At 34.2% G+C, this 22809-nt stretch overlaps 1 protein-coding gene across 4 annotated transcripts in view; it reads left to right on the top strand.

The window, feature by feature from the left end:
• Positions 1–10079: 10079 nt before the first annotated feature.
• Positions 10080–22809, top strand: part of LOC110037500 (probable inactive histone-lysine N-methyltransferase SUVR2) — a 26707-nt gene continuing 13977 nt past the window's right edge. For 2 of the 4 annotated variants that reach the window (XR_002295345.1, XM_020742161.1), the window contains exons 1-7: positions 10080–10253; positions 10368–10639; positions 10830–11430; positions 18484–18641; positions 18788–19609; positions 19728–19993; positions 22367–22433. Coding sequence is in view for 3 of the 4 variants with exons in the window: in XM_020742161.1 (XP_020597820.1) it covers positions 10448–10639; positions 10830–11430; positions 18484–18641; positions 18788–19609; positions 19728–19993; positions 22367–22433 (2106 nt within the window). In the remaining variant the exon portion in view is untranslated. The remainder of the gene's footprint in view (positions 10254–10367; positions 10640–10829; positions 11431–18483; positions 18642–18787; positions 19610–19727; positions 19994–22366; positions 22434–22809) is intronic. The other 2 variants (XM_020742181.1, XM_020742172.1) reach the window with 2 other exon arrangements.

Raw genomic sequence — 22809 nt, 5'->3', positions numbered from 1 at the left:
AACAATACTCTTGCATGGAGAAATGCTTGAAATGCATGAGATATGTATTCACTATCATTGTCAGACCGTAAGGTTTTAATACAAGTGGAACACTGAGTTTCAATATATGTCACAAAAGTTTGAAACACAGTAAACACTTCTGCTTTGGAATGAAAAAATATCACAACTGGTGGCTTCATGCACCAATGACCCTGGGACTTCATAAGTGACCTCCATCCAACAAGTTATCCGAGTTCTGGATGCAATTCCAAAAATTTATGATGACAGGTCATTATATTTGTTTTTCATGAAGTTGTTGGAGGACCCGACCTGTAGAGAGTTCTTCGTGTTGATGACCGCTAACCTTTGGGTCAATTATTTAGTTATTTTTATGATTGTAGGGACACTTAACTTTATTTAGTTATCTTTATAATATTTGTATTTATTTTCCAGTAGGTTTATCAGACTTTTGCTTTGGATGTTTTTTCTTTTTCCTTTGAACAATGTTAATGCTACTTTGGATGTTTGTTTTTTCATCGTACATTATGTAATTCGTTATTCAAAGTTCATTTAAGATGTTGCTTGGCTTCAGAATGTTTTCATTATACTTAATTCGGTGATTCTTATGTATTACCTGAGAATAGAACACTTGTTTAACATGGATTCACAAAGAGAGAAATGCAGAAGGAGAATTGTGGCAACAATATATTTGATGTACACGTACTACAACTCATATGTAGATCAGTCTCTCAGCATGACACCCTCTTAAATTGGTGATAAATGGGTTGGGGAGTTACTTGAAAGATACACTACAAGATTCAAAAACATACTTCGTATGACTTAACTCGTATTTATAAATCTTTTAGATGAATTACATAGGAAACATGGACTTCATGGCTCCTCCAGGATGACATCTAGAGATGTGTTAGCAATAACCTCTATATTTTGTCACATATTGAATCAATGAGATGAGCGATGGAGCGATTTCAACATTCATTGGAGTCAATAGACGAATACTTTTCATTGGGGTTGAATGCTCTTGTTAGTTTTCCATAAAAAAATATCAAGCCAAAGGATCCAATATTTGAGAAGACTCCAATAGAGATTGTAAATGACCTACATTTTTTAGGGTAAATCTTATTACTCATTATATTCAGAAATCAAAATGAGTGTGTAATTTACACAAATTTCTTTAACTTGTTAGAATTGTATTGGAACGATAGATCGAACACACGTGGATGCATGTGTATCTAATAATAAATGGTCACATTTATTAGTTATATGTGATTTCAACATGTGTTTTACTTTTATTATTACTGGTTAGCAGTACATATGGCAGTCATATATTCACATTTGACACAAGAAATCAAAAGCACAACTTTCCTCACCCACTCTCAACTTTGTTCAACCATTTATCCTATTTAGACATTGTTTCAGTCCATGACTAATTATTGTATTTGTGACAGAAAAATATTATTTGGTCCACACTGGATATCTCTTACAAAGGGGGTATCTCAATTCATTTCCTGATACTACGTATCACATTTCTAACTTTAAAAAATCTAACAATGTTGCTCGGGGTAGGAAAGAAATGTTTAACAAAAGACACTCATCCTAACGTTGTGTAATTAAAAGAACATTTGGAGTGGAAGAAAAAATGGGTCATGTTACGTGATATGTTGATATATTCGTTTTCAAAACATGTGTAGATTGTGGTGGTCACAATGACTCTCAATAACTATATTCGGCGGCATCATTCGCGCAATGACATTAACTTCAGCATGGCCGATGATGTTCATTTACATGTTTCGTCTGAAGTATTTGAATATCACATAGGACATTCTATATCACAGATAGAAGTTGAATCACATGAGAGTTGCACCCAGGATGACGAAGGTGTTGGACAAATAATTGAATTGAGATAGCGGATTATTGACGCCATCGTTGATGCTGAATAGATCGATTGTATTTTTTTTTTCTTATTGCTACTTTATTTACTATGGATGATGAGAACTATTATTGTTTGTTGTATCGATGTTCTGTCAAATCATTTAAATTTTGAATCTCAGTTTTATTTCTCGCTCCTTTGCATGTATTATTCCCCACCTAGATGGTCGAAGAGGCAACTGTGGATATAATATGGTATATAAATATTTATTGCATATTTATTTTTGTTTTTTTGAAGGTTATTGATGAGTCATTCGACCTTAAGGGTTCTTCTGGATGACCTATTTGTCTCTACCGGTTCTTGTCACATGTGAAATTCCAATGAAAGCAACTAATATTCTCTCTTTTTTTCTGTGTCGTGGTTTTTTTAGGTTGTTCTGGATGGCTTGTTTTTTTGGTGATATGCATATGAGACACGTTCGTGTTTTGAAAACAATCAAGAGTCCTTTTTTTAAGGTCTGCTGCATTTTGGAAGTGACAAATTTGTTAGTTTATTCTATGTTCTCTGAGACCTCAGGATTTATTAAAATTGTATTGTTCAATTATAAGTTTTTTTCAATAATATTGCATATAAGGATTTGTGTTTTGTTATGTTAAACCTTCAGAAAAATGAGTTTAAGGACTTCAGATACTTCTAGAGGATTGAACTGCTACTGCGGACTACCATGCTCCCGGTTTACTTCACGACAGCCATGTTGCTATGGGAGACGGTTTTATGGGTGTTCGAGGAGAAGACAAGAAAACTGTGACTTCTTTAGGTTGACAGATGGGTCAGAGGAAACGACAGTTGATAGTGATCGGGCGTGGTGAGTTTCCCTGGAGGAAGACTTGTCTCGTGTCCTACACGAGCAACATTTTAAAAATAATATCATCATATTATTGTTTGTTATTTTAGTAGTCTTTTTCTTAATTTTGATGATTGTGTTACTCACTGTTAAGTGAGGTATTTATTTTTATTTTGTAATGCTCAAATTGGATATTTGCTTTCGAGCATGGGATGAGCTAATATGAACAATTTTGTTGTAAATGACTCACAGTATGGGGGCATAATGATCTTTTTTCCAAAAAACAACTACAACGCAGTTGTTTTCAAACTGTAAAAAACAAAACAAATAGCTAACTTACCGCAACAGCTTCTGTGTTGCAGCTTCCTGCCTCAACTGATGCGCATCAACTTATTAATAAGCTGCAACTACCCCAAACAGACTCTAAATTTCATCAGATGATTGTAAAATGAGGGAATTAATGAAAAGTGGAGCTACTTTCCTTAAGATGTAACCCTAAGGAGTTGTTTGGCTGCAAGTAGGATTTAATTTCAATATAATGTAGTAAATCTAATATAAACCCAGACTTATCAAATCCAAATTTTGTTAAATCCAAAATAATGTTTAGTTCAATTAAGATCAAATTCATTTTGTGTATTTGCCATAAATCTCTTTCAAGTATTTTATTCATAAGCTAAATTTGTTAAATCCAACTAATTGTTGGATTTAATAAATCCATATTGACGTCACACAAATAAACGGAACGAAACAAAATTGAATTTAATATGATGTCGAATTTATTTAACCCAGAAATGACTTTTGGCTGAATTTTCGTTAAATCAATACTAAATAAATAAGTAAATCCTATTAAAAATATAGCGCCGAACATCGCTAGAGTTTTTCTTCTCTTTTACGCCAGAGATGGTACGTACAATGCACTACCATCCCATTCTATTTAGGGACAAAATATTACATGCTAATAATATACATATGAATTGGTGGTATTTTGTTGACATTATTGTTGTATTATGATGAATAATACTACAATACCATCAAATCCACACCTATGCTATCAGCACATAATATTTCTTCTTATTTAGGACTGGGGTCTTGCTTCCCCTCAATATTTTTTACTGCCAGAAAGTTTTTTTTCCCAATGACCAAAATCTTTTTATCTTTTTATTTCCTTAGAGCAAAATCAGAGAAGTTACTGTTTCACATTCACAGTGTACTAGTAACTGATCATTTCGAGACTCTGTAGGTCATTCTCATCCCTTCCTTTTTGGCTGCTTCCGCTTGTTTCTTTTGCGAGTGTTTTATTGATTCCATCAACATATACATATTTCTAGTTGCTTGTCTTCTTTGCATCGCTTCTAATTTTGTTATTTCTTTCGTATTTTTCCCACTTTTGGCTGCACTTTTTTTTTTCTGGGTCTCTTTGGGGTGGGGTTGGATGCAAATAGGATTTAGTAAATCTTGGTGACTGTTGCTTTCTAGAGAAGGCAATGATGTAAAGATGTGTTTGTGAGACCACCGATTTAAGTTGTCCAACGTCAGAATTTACTCAATCCAATATTTAAGGCAAAATGGAGTAGAAATTATACTTAAGGCGGTGCTGGCTATGTATTAAATTTACATTAAATAGGATTTAGTAAAATTGGATTTATCAAATTCTTTTTTTTGAAGGAGAAAAGCTCCAGAGCCACGGAGGAGCGAATTAGGTTTAGTAAATTCGGATTTAAGTCCAAAATCAGGTGGAATGCGAGAATATTTGATTTAACGAAGTGCAAGATTTAAATTTCACTTTTTTTTTTGTTTAGCTGAATTTACATTTAATTCATGACCGTAATATGTTCAATGCATGCCACCAAACACTCCCTTAAGGTGCTCTTATTGTCATATCGTGTTAGCTAATCATAATCATGCGATCAGTCATTGATTGGTCAGATGCTTCGATCGTTGACTGTTATTTGGACCGTCGAGTAGCTTTGAGATTCGTGCTGATATATCTGGTGTATACATTAAGGATATAATAAATTAATTAAAAATAAATTCTATTGAATTAAATCATATAACAATATCTTATGTGAAATAATATCTTCATTAATCAATTCAATCATATATATCACAATTTTGAAGTTTATATTTTGAATAAATTAATGCTAATCAGTAAAATTAGATAAAGATTAATTATCTTTTTTATCTTAATTATTGGGCAGTGGTGATTGATTTGTGCTAGTTACTTCTTCTCTCAAAAAATTATATTTGACAGAAGAAGTAACTAGCACATATCAGTTTTATTTTTACTTGATTTGTGTTAATTACTTCTTCTGTCAAATATTTATATTTAGCTCTTTCTATGCTAGTAACGCAATTGTTAAGACAAAAGAATTTAGTTCATCAATTATGTGAGATAAGGAAGCCAATCTCATATTTTGCAACCCCTGCCTAAAGAAGGTTGAGCTGGAAAATAGACCAACAACCTATTTTAACAAGAAATATGAAAATGTTTGAGGAAATTAATGGAATGGAATACAATAGGATGCAATTGAAAAACAAGTGTGATTAATTAAAAAAGGACTGAAATTTTTGGAAGGAATTGAAATGAGGATCAACGTGTTTGGTTTGGGATCCGATCAAACGGACTATTGATGTTGTTGAGAGATTGGAGGTGAGAATAGATCAAACCTACATATTATGACTTTCTTTTCTTGGATTGTATGAACATATTCATGTCCCGTTATATTGCAGGTAGTGTCAACCGCCAAAAAATTAAATTCAATGACATTAATCCTGATCTAGAAGAGAAGTTGGACTGTATGTTTAGTGAAGTTATGGAAATGGTGAATAATGCTTGAACCTCTAATGAGCGAAGAGTTTGCAGACATACCTGAGAACTTGGATGTCGAGCAAACAATTGATTCCAATGAAGGCCCTAGCCCAAACCAAAATGAATTAGAGTCCACTGGCAGGATAAAACGTCCACGGGTGGAGAAAAAGAAAAAAAGAATGGGTTGCTTTCATTAGAAGCCGAGGACACACCAATGATCCTGGGACTTCACAAGTGACCTCCATCCAACAAATTATCTGAGTTTTGGAAGCAAGTCCAGAAATTTATGATGACATATCGTTATATTAGATCTTCGTGAAGTTGCTAGAGGACTCGACCCATAGAGAGTTTTTCATGATGATGACCACTGACCGTATGATCAATTATTTACGTTATTTTTATGACTATATAGACACTTGATTTTATTTATTTATCTTGTTACTATTTGTATTTATTTTTTTGTAAGTTTATCAAACTTCAACTTTAAATGTTTTTTTCTTTTTCCTTAATGCTACTTTGGATGTTTGTATTTTCATCATACATTTTGTAATTCGTTAGTCGAAGTTTATTTATGATGTTTCTTGGCAATAGATTGCTATCATTATACATAATTAGGTGATTCTCATGTCTTACTTGAATAGAGCACTTGTTTAACATGGATTCACAAAGAGAGAATGCAGAAGGAGAAATGTGACAACAATATGTTTGATGCACGAGTACTACAACTTATACATAGATCAGTCTCCTTGCATGACATCATCTTACATCAGTGATAAATGAGTTGGGGAGCTACTTGAATGACACTTTATAAGATTCAACATGTTTTGTATGACACGTATTTATAGATCTTTTAGATGAATAGGAATCATGGACTTCATGACTCCTCCAAGATGACATCCAGAGAGGTGTTAACAATGACCCTCTACATTTTGTCACATAATGAATCAATTAGAGGAGCGATGGAACGATTTCAGTATTCATCGAGGACAATCGCTAGACTTTTTAGTGGGGTTGAATGCTCTTGTTTGCTTGTCATAAAAAAAATTATCAAGCTTGAGGATCCAACATTTGAGAGGACTCCAACAGAGATTGCAAATGACCTGCAGTATATGTCATTTTTAAAGTAAATCTTTTTACTCATTATATTCAGAAGTCAAAATGAATAGTGTAATTTACACAACATTCTTTAATTTGTTAGAATTGTATTGGAGCGATCGATTAAACATAAGTAGGGTGGTATGGATCATCAATACAAAATGTGATGATTGTATGTAATTTCAACATATGTTTTACTTTTATTAGTATTGGTTAGCAGTGCGTATGACAGTCGTATATTCACATTTGACCCAAGAAATCAGAAGCACAACTTCCCTCACCAACTCTCAGGTTTGTTCAACCAGTTATCCTATTTAGATTTTGTTTCAATCCATGTCTAATTATTGTCTTTGTGACAGAGAAATATTATTTGATCCACGTTGGATATCTCTGGCAAATGGGGCATCTGAAGTCATTTTCGGATACCAAATATCACATCATCGACTTTGAAAGATCCAAAAATGTTGCTCGGGGCAGGAAATAAATGTTGAACAAAAGACAATCGTCCTTACACAGTGTAATTGAAATAACATTTGGAGTGTAGAATAAAAAAAAGGGTTATACTGTGTGATATGTTGAAATATTCATTTTTCGAAATAGGTGTAGATTGTGGTAGCCACAATGAATGTTGAATGGATCGATTGTATTTTTTTTTCTTATTACTACTTTCTTTACGATGGATGGTGAAAATTATTGTTGTTTGTTGTATCGATATTCTGTCAAATCATTTAAATTTTGAATCTCAATATTATTTGTCACTCCTTTGCATATATTATTCCCCACCTAGATTGTCGAAAAGGCAACCGTGGATATAATATGGTTTATAAATATTTATTGTATGTTTATTTTTATTTTTTTGGAGGTCAATGATGAGACATGCGACCTTAAGGGTTTTCTGAATGGCCAATTTGTCCATTTCTTGTCACATGTGAAATCTCAATAAAAACAATCAAGATTATTTCATTTCTTCTGTGTCATGGTTTTTGTAAGCTCTTTTGGATGTCTTGTTTTTTGGTGATATGCTTGTGTGACATATTTGTGTTTTGAATGTAATCAAGAACCCTTTTTTTTAACGTATGTTGCCTTTTGGAAGTGACAGATTCGTTAGTTTATGCTATGTTCTTTGAGACCTCGGGGTTTAGTAAAGTTTACATTGTTCAATTATATATTTTTTTTCGATAATATTACATCTAAGGATTTGTGCTTTGTTGTGTTAAACCTTCAGAAAAGACGAGTTCAATGACTTTGGGTACTTCCAGAGGATTATACTGCTACTGTGGACTACCATGCTCCCAGCTTACTTTGTGACAGTCACATAACTACGAGAGACAATTTTACGGGTGTCCGAGACAAAGACAAGAAAATTGTGACTTCTTTAGGTGGACAGATGGGTTGGAGGAATCGACAGCTAATAGTGATCGGATGTGGCAGGTTTCCCTGGAGTACGACTTGTCTCGTGTCCTACACCAGCTGCATTTTAAAAATAATATCATTATATTATTGTTCATTATTTTATTGTCCTACACCAGCTTAAGTGATGTGTTTATTTTTATTTTGTAATGCTTGAATTGGATATTTGCTTTCATGTATGGGAGGAGCTAGTATGAACAGTTCTGTTGTAAACAACATTACAATATAAGAGCAGAATGATCATTTGTCCAAAAACAACTACAACACAACTGTTTTCAAACTGTAGAAGACAAACATACAACTAACTTATCCGCAACAGCTTCTGCACAACAGCTTCCTGCCACAGCTGCTGCGCATTAACTTATATATAAGTTGCAGCTGCCCCAAAAATACCCTAATTTCATCAGATGATTACAAAATATGGGGATTAATTAAAAGTAGAGCTCCTTCCCCTAAGGGGTTGTTTGACTGCAAGTAGGATTTAAGTTCAATATAATTTAGTGAATCTGATAAACCAAGATTTATCAAATCTAAATATTGTTAAATCTAAAATAATGTTTGGTTTAATTAAGATTAAATTCAGTTGATGTATTTTCCATAAATTTCTTTGAAGTATTTTCTTCCTAAGCTAAATCTGTTAAATCCAACTAATAGTTGGATTAAATAAATACAAATTTAAGTCACAAAATAAACGGAACAAGAAAAAAATTGAATTTAACATGATGTTGTATTTGGCTGAAATTTTGTTGAATGAATACTAAATTAATACTTAAATCCTATTAAAAATATAGTGCCAAACATCACTAGAGTTTTTCTTCTCTTTTGCACCAGAGATGGTACGCACAATGCACTACCATCCCATCCTATTCAGGGAGAAAATATTACATGCAGATAATATGCGTATGAATTGGTAGTATTCATCTGACATTATTGTTGTATTGTGATGAATAATAATACAATACCATCAAATTCACACCTATCCTTTCCGCACATAATATTTCTTCTTATTTACTCAATATATTTACTGCCAGAAAATCTTTTTATATTTTTTTCCTTACAGCAAACTCAGAGAAGTTACTGTTTCAGATCCACCGTGCACTGGTAACTGATCATTTCGAGACTTTGCAGGTCATTCTCATCCCTTCCTTTTTTTGCTGCTTCCGTCTTGTTTCTTCTGCAAGTGTTTTATTGATTCCTCCACAATATACATATTTCTAGTTGCTTGTCTTCTTTGCATCGCTTCTAATTTTGCTATTTTTTTGGTATTCTTCTCACTTTTGGCTGCACTTTCTTTTTCTGGGTCTCTTTGGGGCGGGGGTTGGATGCAAATAGGATTCAGTAAATCTTGGTGACTGTTGCTTGCTAGAGAAGGCAATGTTATGTAAAGATGTGTTTGTGAGACCACCCATTTAAGTTGCCCAATGTCAGAATTTACTCAATCCAATATTTAAGGCAAAACGGAGTACAAATGATACTTGAGGCGATGTTGGTAAATTTGGATTTATGAAATTCATCTTTTTGAATGCGAGAATATTTGATTTAACAGAGAGTAAGATTTAAATTTCACTTTTTTTTTTTTTTGTTTAGCTGAATTTACTTTAAACTCATGACTAAATTATGTTCAATTCATGCCGCCAAACACTCTCTTGAGGTGCTCTTATTGTCCTAGTGTGTCAGCTAATCATAATTGTGCGATCATTGATTGGCGGGATGCTTTGATTGTTCGATTGCTATTTGGACGTCTAGCAACTTTGAGAGTCGTGCGGACTTATATATGAAGGATATAATAAATTAATTAAAAATAAAGTCTATTGAATTAAATAATATAAAAAAATCTTATGTAAAATAATATCTTCATTAACCAATTCAATCACAAATATCAATATATAATAAATTAAGGTTAATCATTAAAATTAATTAAAAGATTAATTAACATTTTTATCTTAATTGATACCCATTAATACTTAATAATTTATAAATTTATTAAAAATAATGGAATTTTATTTTATTATGGAATTAATATAAATTTGAAATTTAATTGATTAAAAATATTATATTTAAAATTTTGTATGATCGGTCTGTAAAACCCCCAAAATAAAATAAAAACGCCAAAAACTCGCCCGAAGCGCGGAAAGCTCTCGGCGCAGTGGCTACGAGCAGGAGAGTGGCGACCAGAGCGCGGGCAGCGTGCGAAGTAGAAGCAATAGTCTGACATAGAAGAAACGAAGGTAACTCTCTGACTTCCCCCCTCCCTCCTCGAGATTTAGGTTGGATCCAGCTCAAATCTTATACGTGCAAATCCTGCCACTAAACATGCAAATGATGTTTGTATGTCAATGCAGTCATTCTTGGAGACTAATCAAGGAAGCTTCAACCGAGATTTCTTGTTTTCTTCCTAGTTCTGTGTAAAATATTGTAAGGGATGGCTCCTTCGGCTCAGCTGCAAAGAGCAATAGCAGCTCTTAAAGCCATGAAGCGTCTTGGGTTTGATCAAGGGGTGTCTAAGGCAATCTTGAAAGAACTGCTCAAAGTTTATGGAAATAACTGGGAGTACATTGAAGATGAGAATTATAGGTTGCTGGCGGATGCAATACTTGATAGTCTGGAGGCAAAGGTATTGTACTGCTGATTGCTCTTTATCTTAGTTTTTTTTAATGTCTTGAGCTGTTTGTAGGCATACCTTGTAAGTCAGAAAATGAATTTAGCGAAGAATTCTCAGTAGGATCAACAGTGTGGTAACTGTTGAATTTAATGGCCTTCTATTGCTGTAAGATTTGAGTTGTAATAAATACCCTTTTTATTAGGATAATGGGGCCAATAAAAAATATCCTGCTGTTGCTGATGAACTTGGAAAACCTGTAAAGAGGCTAACAGCTGTAGATGATCTGGGCCCTTCACAATCTACACCTGAACATGAAACTTATGGTGAAACTTTTCTGAAGAAGAAAAAGTTGGTGGCATCAGGTGAAGCTTCTTTAATTAGCTTCAAAGGTGAAAAAGATAAGCCTGTGGAGGCTCAATGTTCTCATGGAGGAATTGGTGCTTTTTTATCACCGGACTCCTTACCAAAAGATGAAACAGCTGGAATTGGAGAAATGCATCCTCAACTTGCTATTAATTTTGAAGAGCCAAGAATTCCTTTGGATCATACAACTTCAAAGATAACTAGGCGTACAATGCGCTCGAGTTATCAAAGAGATGAACAATACATGTGTGACAGAGAAGACAATGTTGTCGGTTACAAAGAGCCAAAAATTGAACCAGACATTGGAGTTCTGCAAGAAACTGCTGTCATTACAACTATTCTAGATAAGCCCATTCATGTGACCGGCAATGATATCTCAACAAATTGTAATATTTCTACTGCTGTGGTAGAACCTGATAGAGTTCCTTCAGAAATTGCAGGTATAATTGTACTATCAAATATATTGAAGTTTGATATTGAAGTTTGCAATGTTTTGATTGTACTATCAAATATATTGAAGTTTGCAATGTTTTGTTTTTTTTTTTTCTGGGTATCCTATTGCTATAATTATTCAGTGTTTGTGACAATTAAATTAATGTTATGTTCCTCTAGGGAATTATACAACCGCTGATGTATATTCTGTTATACCACCACGTTTTGTCACAAACTCGTTATTTTTGTTATTAGAAATATTTTTCTTTTATATTTTCTAATTTTGTTAGTTTTTGGTTCAGAGAAGGATGACATAAATGTAACAATGGTTAAAAGGAGAGACCGAAAGAGCAATATTCCCTGCTTATTGTTTTTCTTTTGTCATTTATTTCCTCAAGCAGGCTCCACATCATAGTGGTCTACGAGTTAGTGACGGGAGTATTGCAGAAGTAAATGGCCAACTACCGACGACAATCGCAGTTTGGAGTCTCTATGGATGACACAAGCTACTCCTGCGCAAAAATTGAAGAGCTCGTCTCCATGCTCTTCAATTTTTTGTTGGAGACATGGAAAGAAATTCAGGTCTTAAAATTGGACGCCCGACAACCCGTATCAACCCTATTGAAATGTGATATGTGCAACACAATTTTGTGGAACACTAGTTGAATCCTAAATCAGAAGATGACGTAGAAGTAAGTTCACGTTTCGATCTCTCCAATTCTAATGAAGACAAATATAATTCGGGTGAAGCCCTAGCTCATGGTGAAATCGACCAATATGATATAAATTATGGTGAGTTTCATGTAAAATTTGATACCCTTTTTTTTATGATCATTTGCATATCAAATATTATCTAATTGGGAATAATCAATGAAAACCCTTTTTGAGTATATAAATATTCTATCAGAAAAGCAAGTATAAGTATGTGGCCTGTCATTTGGCAACGGTATGATGATTGCAACTCCTTAGACGCGAAGACGAGAATGCAGAGGAGCCTCCTTTTGCAGGTGCTTTAGAATGAAACAATTTATGTAGGGGCAATTTTTACCAACAGATCTTAAATACATATTATATCCCAGTACCAACATTATTTCTTAGGTTCTAAATCTATCATCTAGTACATTGAAGAATTATATGCACTCAGCGTGTGGACAATCTTTTTGAATCGAACTATCAATCAGTCATCATATACATCGACAAACTTAAAGAATCAATTTAAGATAAACTAGAATTGAATTTAGTTTGGTCTTTTTCTCAAGCCGACATAAGTGCAGTACGTTCTGATGAGTACCATTTGAACTTCTTGAACCTAGCATTCTGATTGCTAATCCAATGCCTAAGTTGAGCTCTTCTCTTCAATCCCAATCAACACCTAAATCCTTTCCAACAGATGGAGAAAAAGCTCCCATTAAGGTTAAAATTTTGTTGAACAGAACCCGTACACCAAACCCTCAAATTTGAAGTGTTTTTGCTGTTTTCAACCTAAACATAAATCAAACAAATATCCAACACATGAGCAAATTCAGCTTAGGGAAGAGGAAGCAAGCAATGAACAATAAGAAATGACTTGGACACGGGTGAAACATAAATGGAAGAAGTGGTTGGGGATGAGGAGAAGACTCTTCTGTGAATCATCTAAAAAATTTCTTCTAGCGCCATGTTAGTCCATAACATCCCAACAACATGCTATATCTCGGACAAGTTGTACCATTCACGCTAGACTTTGTGATTTACTTATCAACAATGGATGCAAGTGATCATCATTTCTCGATCGTTTATTCAAGCACTGCGTCTTAAAACCATAAAAACCCACAACCTTACAAATTAGCTAGGTTAAGAAAGATATCAGCTTATATAAAAATATTGCCTATTTTTTTGTTAGAAAGTATTTTTTGTACGAAACAATTAAATCAACGTAATCTAAGTCCTCGTGCAACCTTGACGATCCGTGTTCCCAAAAAGATATTAGCAGGCAGATGTCTGTTAACAATCAAGCAATCAACAAAATTACAATTAAATATTGATTTCTAATGCAGAGATTAGAAGACATGCTAAATAAACTTGGAGCAATTTTTTTTTCCAAACTTGACTTATGGAGTAGATATCATCATATATCGATTCCACTTGGAGATGAACGGAAAACAACTTTTGAAACATGAGATGGATTGTGTGAGCGGAAGGTTATGGCCTTTGGTTTATGTAACACACTTAGTACTTTCGTGCGGCTCATGAACGAGGGATTAGAAAATTATGTAGGAGTATTTTATTTTGTCTAATTTTAAATTATACTTGTATACAAAACTTTCTTCAATGATAATATGCAACATTTGTCTCAAATCTTTAAGGTTTTAAAAACTCACAAGCTTTATCTTAACATTCTAATGTAAGTTCGCTACTTATATTGATTCAAAAATAGCCGATGCCCGCATCTCTATTTGAATGTTGTAGTTTTTACATATATGTTTTAAACTCGATTCATCTGAGGTTTAGCATAATTTGCGGCCCCAATGACAAATTACTTGAAATCCAAAATTTTTGGTTGGAACTCCGAGCAACAACACAACTTTGAAACCCTTAAAGAAGCTCTCAATATAGCTTCGATCTTGGTTGTTTCAGACTTCAATTAACCATTCTAAGTTGACAAAAATGCTTCAACATAGGAATAAGCATTGTCCTAACCCATTTCATTTTTTAGTGAAAAGCTTGCCCGCTAAGCAAAATTAGATTGTTTACCAACAAGAACTATATGTAGTTGTATGTGCTCTCAAACAGTAGGAACACTTCCTGTTTTACCAAGTTCTTGTTTTGTGCAGTGGCCGTCAAGCATTGCAATTGCTCAAATCTCAATAATTTTTTAATTGCATGCATGTACAATGGGTTCTATTCATGCAGAAATTCATCTTTGTGCTAACAGAAATCCGGTGCTCAAAATTGGGTGTTGGATGCACTTAGTAGGTGAACTATCATTCTGAATACACTACAATTTGAGTTGTGTTTGTTATGAAATATATACATGAAATATATACCAGAGCAATTGATGTGGTATATATATAAATCAAACAGGAGAACGATCGACGAAGCGAAAAATAGAACGAGAAAAATTATACCAGAAAATAACACACAGATTTACATGGTTCGGCAAATTGCCTACGTCCACGGAGTTGCAGAGGATTTTACTATTTGAGGAAATTTACACCAGTCGATTACCTTGACTTACAAGAGGAATCACCCACTCTTCATTGCTCTCTCTCTTCTTCTCTATTTGTTCTTCTCTCTCTACACCGAGATACACCGAAGAAAACTTTACACCGAGATACACCGAAGAAGACAAACTTACAAGAGAAATAAACCCAATTTCTCTTCTGCCACAAGCCACCAAGAAGAAGCCTAGGGAGAACAATCTTTTTCTTCTTCTTCCTTCTTCTTCTTTCTGCCGCAAGAAACTACTCATCCTTGCACCTTGCACTTCTTCTCTTGCACTTCTTCTCTTCCACTGTCCCGTGAAAACCCGAAGAACTCTTCCTCTATCCTGAGGAAACCTAAAGAAGAAAATCGTGACTTCTTGTAATATCCAGATATGAAGGAGAGCCTCTCCTTTTTATCACGAAGAGAAGGGAGCGAAGGGATGCTTCTCTTCGCGAAATAGAGGAGGCGGGAACGGTTTCTGGCGAAGGGATGCTTCTCTTCGCAAAAAGGAAATGAGGGAGTGGTTATTTGTGAAGAGGTGTGACCCTTCACGATCGGAAGCGTCGTTTCGCGAAAACAGGAGAGGCGGGAGCGGGAGTTCGTGGGTTGGGTGGACCGAACTCCACGCCAGCGCTAACAAGTTGGGGGTTGTTTGGTCAACAATCTTAGGAGTGCATTGCATCCCTAATGTAGAGATTTTGGAAATTCAATTGTTTGTTCGAAAGAAATTGAAATTCAATTTAAAATATCATTCTATTTGGAATTTAGGAGTTTTTTTTTTTTAAATTTGGAATTCGTCTGATTTGGCTGAATTTTAAAAACATGTTTGAATGTAAAATGTTGTCTATCTTCTTGTAGGCCGCTGTCTGTTGCCTGTCGCTCTTCTGTTGTCTGCCATTTCTAACCAGCACTTCTACTATCCGTTGCCGCCTCCCTCTACTAGCCGTCGATTACCACCATCAATCACCTCTGCCACCACTCACAACCACTGACATATGCATTGCTTCGAAATACATTATTTTAATTTTACTTCAAACCAAATAAAAAAAAGTCGTTCGTTTATTTTATAGCAAACCAAATAACTTTAAAGTCTTTCACATACAATACATTACTTCTGCATTGTATTCATTTTATATTGCATCTCCTTTTGAACAAACCAAACATCCCCTTAGTGGGTTTTGAATCCATAAAAAATTTACATGCTAAAGGAGACTTTTCCTCATGTTGGGCATAGGCATGCCTTCAAATCAATTGAGGTTTACTCATTTTGACACGGATATTTGTACAAAGGGAAACAATTATTTATTCCGGATGCCTCCTTAAGGGTAAAACTTATCAGAGCCTTGCAGGCGACGACCTAATAACTTGTGGGACGTGAAAGACAAGCTCAATTTCGAGACCGTTTCTTTTGACCATGGCTATGAAGAGATGTCATTAGATTTGTAGAGAAATGTTCAACTTATCAAATTTATAAAAGTACAACTCAAATACTGGATTATATACTCTTCTTTAGTTCTTGGCTTTATTTTGAAAGGCTTTGGACTTTATTTTTGGCTAAACAAAAACTAAAAATGGAGCTGAAATGATCATCATCGTCGTTGGCTGATTATAAAAAATGATGCATTATGTGGCTCTTAAAAAAATTTTTGATTCTATCTTCATAGCTCGCCTCCTTTTTCATTAAAAATATTCTTCTGCATAGACTTCCATGAAGTCTCATTTTTTATCTCAATTTTAAATTTGTCAATTATTTTCTTAGAGAAATTTGAAAACGTTTATGAACTATGGTTCTGTTAAGTTTTGCCTTACCCACAAACGAATGGATAAAAAATTTAAGCTATTAACAATACCCATGGAAATATGCTTCACTACCATGTTCAAGGCATCTAAAAGCATAACATTGTTTATACAAAAGTTCCCACCCATTCATACATTGGTTGTTCTATTATTTCCCAAATGTAAGAGCAAGATTGTAGCTTCTGTGGCTGAAGTTGAAGTTTGATCCAGATTAATAGTTTCCAATTGTGTAACTATAAAACAGATGGGTAGCAACTTTAGCTGCAGAAGTTGCTGGTAGCCACCGATGGGTAGCAACTTCAGCTGATGCCACAAGATATTTGATCTTGATGATCTTGTTATGGCTAGCACCTGACACCTATTCCAAATTGAGTCTACAAAATTTGGGCGTTTGCTATACTTAATCACATCAACGATGACGTCCACAGTATAAATCTGCCTCCTAATCTTCTCAAGTCTCTTATTTCAACGTCTTTGATGTATACTCATACCATCCTCCTGATGACGCCAATATATAAGCTTATTCACTCTAGTCGTGCTCCATTGAAGCACTGGCAACTTGACGCAGTGTTCCTGTTGTGAAGTACACCGCCATTTATGTGTATTCTGTTACATTACTACGTTTGATCAATCTTTGCTATTTCCTGTTATTTAAATCGTTCTCCTATTAGATTTTCTAATTTTGTTATTATTTGATCCAGAGAATGATGACTTGCATTTGTAGTAGTGATTAAAAAAAGGAGAGAGAATACTTTTCTCTGCTTGCAGTTTTTGTTTCCCTATTTATTTCCTTAAGCAGGTTCCACGCCATAAATTCAACAGCTAAATAAATTTAACTCCTGACTGCCTAAAATCTCCCAGAGAAGTTTCTTTATAATTGCATTTCACATCACGTGGACAATCTAACTTTGAAACCTCACATTAGCAAATTAAATCAAGGATCAATTGGCCGCACACCGGAAAAACTAGCTACAATGTTTTCAATTTAGCGATCTTTGCTAGGCTAGCATTCTTAATATATCCATATAGTATTATTAATTGCATTGCTAATTTGCTATTACCATGCTTTTGAGTATGATTTTACTTGTATGTTTCATTGATTCAATCTTGGCATATTAATTACTAGTTGATTGGAATTCAGCTGAATTGTGTTTGTTTAGCTTGCACCTTACAAAGGTGAATATTTAATACTGGTAGCTGTTTATTGTTTGATTTTCTGTTGAAAAATTTTATTATTCTTTCTGCGGTTGGGTTTTGTCCGAGAGTTTTATATTCAAAGACCACATTTTCAGTTAGAGGGAATATAAGCTAATAGAAGTAAACCACTTCCACAAAGGATCACCCGAAGAGCTTTTGCTGGGTGTTGAGTTTTATATGTATAAATTGAATTTGGCTGTCTGCAGAAATTTTCATTTCTGTTACTGCTTTTTCACTTGAAACTAGCATAGTTATCTGGCTTTTTGTGTTGAACTTCTATTTAAGAGCATATTTATGGGTATCTTTCATCAGATTAGTCTCTTTTTTTTTTCTTGATTTTGTTCACTGTTCATCGTCGGATATTACTGAATCCATCCAATTGGCACTCCCATTTTCAGATAAAGACAACCAAGTTTAGTTGCTAGTAGGCTGGCCATTATTTGAGCACACATCTTAATTCTTTGCTTCCCACATATAAAATTTTTGTGCTGTTTTACATGTTTGATGACTTGAATAAATGTTGTGTAACATCTTTATACTATTCCTTAACAATTTGGATCTTTTTTCAATTCGTTTTCTCTGTTTTAGCTGTGAATTAAAGGGATAAACATATCTTCTATGGCATTCTTGGTTATACCATCACAATGTGAATTTTTAGTGCTTATCCAACTAGGTTAAATCTATTAGCTCATATCTGACTCCTCTATCAAATAGCCTGTTTTTTTTTATCAGCGTCCTCACTTCTCATCATTCTTTTACTTTTTACAGTATATGTTGCCTCTTGTATTCCTCTTTTAAAAGTCCTGACATTTGTTCTGTAATGCAATGCTGACTTGCTTTTATTACTTTTTTTTTTACTACTCTATTATAATCATTCTTAGCTAATGGAGAAGAAGCAAGGAATCTTGGGGATTCTGGAGCAAATACTTTGAATGGTCCAACACATGCCTTCAACATTCAACTAGCAACTAATAAAGGGAATGACGTACAAAATGAGCTTTCAATTAATGTTAACATAGTTTCCTCAAACATGGGAAAGGTAAAAACTTTCATTGATCTGTAGATTTGACTGCCAGAATTTTAAAATGCCTAGCATAAAATCCGTCTTCAAAATTGTCGAGGATAGGTGTTTAAAATCCTATAGGATTATTCATCCTTATTTCTCACTTATGAACCTATTGAAAGACATGCCAGAGCGCTACTGTTTTGGCTGCTGAGCTGTGCGTTCTGCAGGAAGATGTTGCCAAATTGTCTCCTCTGAATGAATCTATGGGAAGTTGTAAGACACCTGTTATTCATCGTAGTTTGACTGGGAGGTCTTTCAATGGTTCACCAAATTTAGTTTCCTTGGAAGCTAAAAGAGGCATGAATGGTCTACAATCAGGCTTACATATTGATGGTGAGAGTAATGGTTTACAGGAAAATGGTGTTTCAGAGTCCTCAAACAATAATGTTTCACACTGTTTAGCTTTTTTGCCACTTCATGAGAATGTTGTTATTGCATTCTCGCCCCAACATGATAAGCATGACATTGCAAAAGGAGAAGAAAAATTGAAAATTTCAGCTGTTAATGAATTCAATAGTGAGGAGACCCCCCCTTACTTTCGTTACATATCTTGTAATGCTGTTTATCAAAATGCTCATGTGAATTTTTCACTTGCTCAAATCAGTGAGGATGACTCTTGTATAAACTGTTTTGGCAATTGCTTGAGTGCTTCAATCCCATGTGCATGCACACGAGTAACAGGTGGTGAATTTGTCTACACACTAGATGGTTTATTGAAAACGGAATTTCTAACTGAATTCATTTATATGAACTGCTATATGGGTAAACATTTTCTCTGCTGTAAGAATTGCCCTATTGGGATGTTTAGTAGTGGCTATAAGCCTGTTGCATGCAAAGGACATCCTGTTAGGAAATTTATCAAAGAATGCTGGAGCAAGTGCGGATGCAACAAGCAATGTGGCAATCGTGTTGTTCAGCGTGGTATAACACGCAATTTGCAGGTTGTTGTCATTGTTGATACTTTTATGGATATGCTATGATTTCTTGCAATTCTGCTGATATTGAGTTTCCTCTTATTGTTCCTTTTTTTCTGCTATCTATAATTGCTGTGTGCTTCAGGTCTTCTATACTGCTAATGGTAAAGGATGGGGGCTGCGGACCCTTGAAGAATTGCCTAGGGGAGCATTCGTTTATGAATATGTTGGAGAGATTTTAACAAGAAAAGAGTTTTGTGATCGAACTGTGCAAGGGTATGGTAGTGCAGAGCATACCTACACATTAGTATTGGATGCTGATTGGGGTTCAGTAGAGGGATTGAGGGATGAAGAAGCACTTTGTTTAGATGCTACTTTTTATGGAAATGTTGGGAGATTTGTTAATCACAGGTACTGTATTTTTTGTTTTTTAGTGTAGCTGGCATTACTTTCATTCCACAATATCTTAGATGACTATTATGGCTAGGAAAATTAGTGTATTGTTGGAATTTCTTTTGCATAGCACTGTTATTTGATATAGCTTGTATATCAATTCAAAATATAGACTAGATGATGTCCTTTGGGGAGGAACTAGTTCGGCACTAATGAGCTGGATGGTTTCTATGTTATCTTTAAGTGATCTATCCAAAACGCCTGATGATCTAATGCGATTTAAGTACTTCTCCCATTCTTCTTTTTCTTAATGTTTTTTATTTTTGCATTAGTTATCACACCATGTACTTTAATAGGTTTTTTCATTATGCATTTAACATCGAGAATTATTTTTAATAAAAAATGTTACTATTCCATGGACAATACTGGTGCAAATTGATCTTTCTGTATGTAACACCTCAATCCTTATATCTTTCCCACAAGTAGGCTTTGTTGCCTTGTCAATATGTTTTGATAAAGTTGTATTTATTTGTCTTATCAAGGGTTTATTGTGTTTTTTAGCGTCCTTGTCTTATTTTAAGAATTATTAATCATTGTTTTTGTTCAGTTCATATAAATAGACCTCTTAGGGAGTGGAATGGACAACATTTGATGAACAAAATGATTTTTCTTAATTGCACGGGTTGCTTACTCTTCTTCCCTCACTATTGTTGCCGGTTCCTCTCCTTCCCCTTTTTCTCACTTTTTTTCTTGTTCCCTTGTAGCCCACAACATTTCTCTCTCCCCATTATAGTGGCGATGAAAAAAAGTCCTCTTGCTACTACCGAGTCATACATAAAATTATTTGAATGATTATTAAAGAAAACATATATTTAGATATAATTGTGCGCAATGTACATTTGATGCATTCATATCATCTATTTGTGCCAAAAGGGATTTATCAGCACACCCCTATACTTTTCTTTCCCCTTTAAGCTACTATGAATGATCTCTATAATTCAATTTTTTTCCGAACTCTTTCTCTAGTTTTATCCACAAGGATATCATTAGGGAAAAGCATACACGACGGTACATCCTTTAATGTTCAGTAATAACATCCATAACTAAAACAAAAGGATATGGGCTTAATGCTGATCCTTAATGTAATTTAATGGAAATAGGAAGTTACTAGGTCAACCTCCTATTCGAACACAAGTAATAACTTTAGCCAGCCCAAATAAAAAAAAACTTTCAAGTCAGCCAATACTTCAATCTAATTAGGTTTAGTCTAACAGTTTGTGCATTAGGTTGAGACCCTCTCAAATGCTCTAAAATTGAGATAAATGTTCTTGAGGTTCTATGATGAGGTCTTCTTACCAACAGTGTTGATGATGGTTTTGTACTTGCTCTTCAACTCGTCCTCCTTAGCATTGATTTTCCATTCACCATCTTTTCTTCGGATGGAAAGTCTACACATTTCTTTATTTTGGATGGATTTTTAAGCTCTATTGTACAGGATGAACCATTAATTCTTTTTGTAATATATTTTTATCTCTTTGGAGCAGAGGTTTTAACAATTTAAAGGAATTGATGCACAGCATTATGTTTATTTTCATGTATATTTTTTAGTGTTTTTTGTGTCAATATCGTCATATTTAATCAAGCATTTATGTCAGTTTTCCTCATTCGACCATTTATTACCAATCAAGGGTAAAATAGTTTCATTTAGGATATGATTATCATTATTCTAATGCTAATAGAGTTAGATACGCTTGGATTTATGTTTTAGTATCATGAATAATAGGTTTTATGCTGTAATTAAAGATGGTTGATGATGTATTAAAGACATGGCTTTTCTTTTGTCATTCTTTCTTAGGATCGATTTCTTCCACTTTTTCTTTTGCCCCGAGGTTTATTTTTTCTGTCTTTACCGTCACCTCCCTTCTCTTCTTTTCTTTTCAGTCTCTTTTTTCTCTTTTCCTTTCCGGTTCTTATATACTGAATTATTTCTTTTTCAACAATCAAGCTATCACAAATCCACCGAAATCTTTACTTCTGTCGATCTACCATAAAAATTATTCTTGAATTTCATATTTCCATTGAAACCTAATAACTTATTCTTGTGCTTTTGGCATGAATCTTTTCTCCTTCCATGAGAAATTATCTAATATATGCAGGAAACTTTGGCAAAATTTCATGGTTAATGTTTGGTTACTGGGGTAAAGAAGTTAGCATTGTATGTTGCTATCCGTATTTCTTGCCTGTTTTCTTGCTTTACTGATACCTAATTTAGAAAATCATCCCCACCCTTTATTCTTGGCTATTCTTTGTTCTTGTACTTCATTTCATAATAATATTTTTTGTAGATTTGTTGTTCATTTTAACACAGATGCTTATCTTCATTTGTTTCAGATGCTTTGATGCTAATTTGGTTGAGGTTCCGGTTGAGTGGGAGACACCAGATCATAATTATTATCATGTATGTGCATCCAAATTTCAAAAATCTTTGCAGGTTTTTTTTTGTAGAGGATATTTCTAAAATCCTTGTAAATGATCTCTCTAAAGTTAGGGGTGTAAACGAACCGAACACGAACGAACAGCGGTCGTGTTCGTGTTCGGTTCGTTTGAAATATAGTTTGTTTGAAATAGGCTCGTGTTCGAAATTGTTCGTGAATGGTTTGTTCGTGTTCGGTTCGAAATTGTTCGAAATTGTTCGAATTGTTCGAATTGTTCGAATTGTTCGAATTGTTCGAATTGTTCGAATTGTTCGAATTGTTCGAATTGTTCGAATTGTTCGAATTGTTCGAATTGTTCGAATTGTTCGAATTGTTCGAATTGTTCGAATTGTTCGAATT

The sequence above is a fragment of the Phalaenopsis equestris genome, unplaced genomic scaffold (assembly GCF_001263595.1).
Source record: "Phalaenopsis equestris unplaced genomic scaffold, ASM126359v1 Scaffold000002, whole genome shotgun sequence".
Taxonomy (NCBI): domain Eukaryota; kingdom Viridiplantae; phylum Streptophyta; class Magnoliopsida; order Asparagales; family Orchidaceae; genus Phalaenopsis; species Phalaenopsis equestris.
Note: the sequence above shows the minus strand (reverse complement) of the source record. Positions and strands in the feature narration are given on the sequence as shown.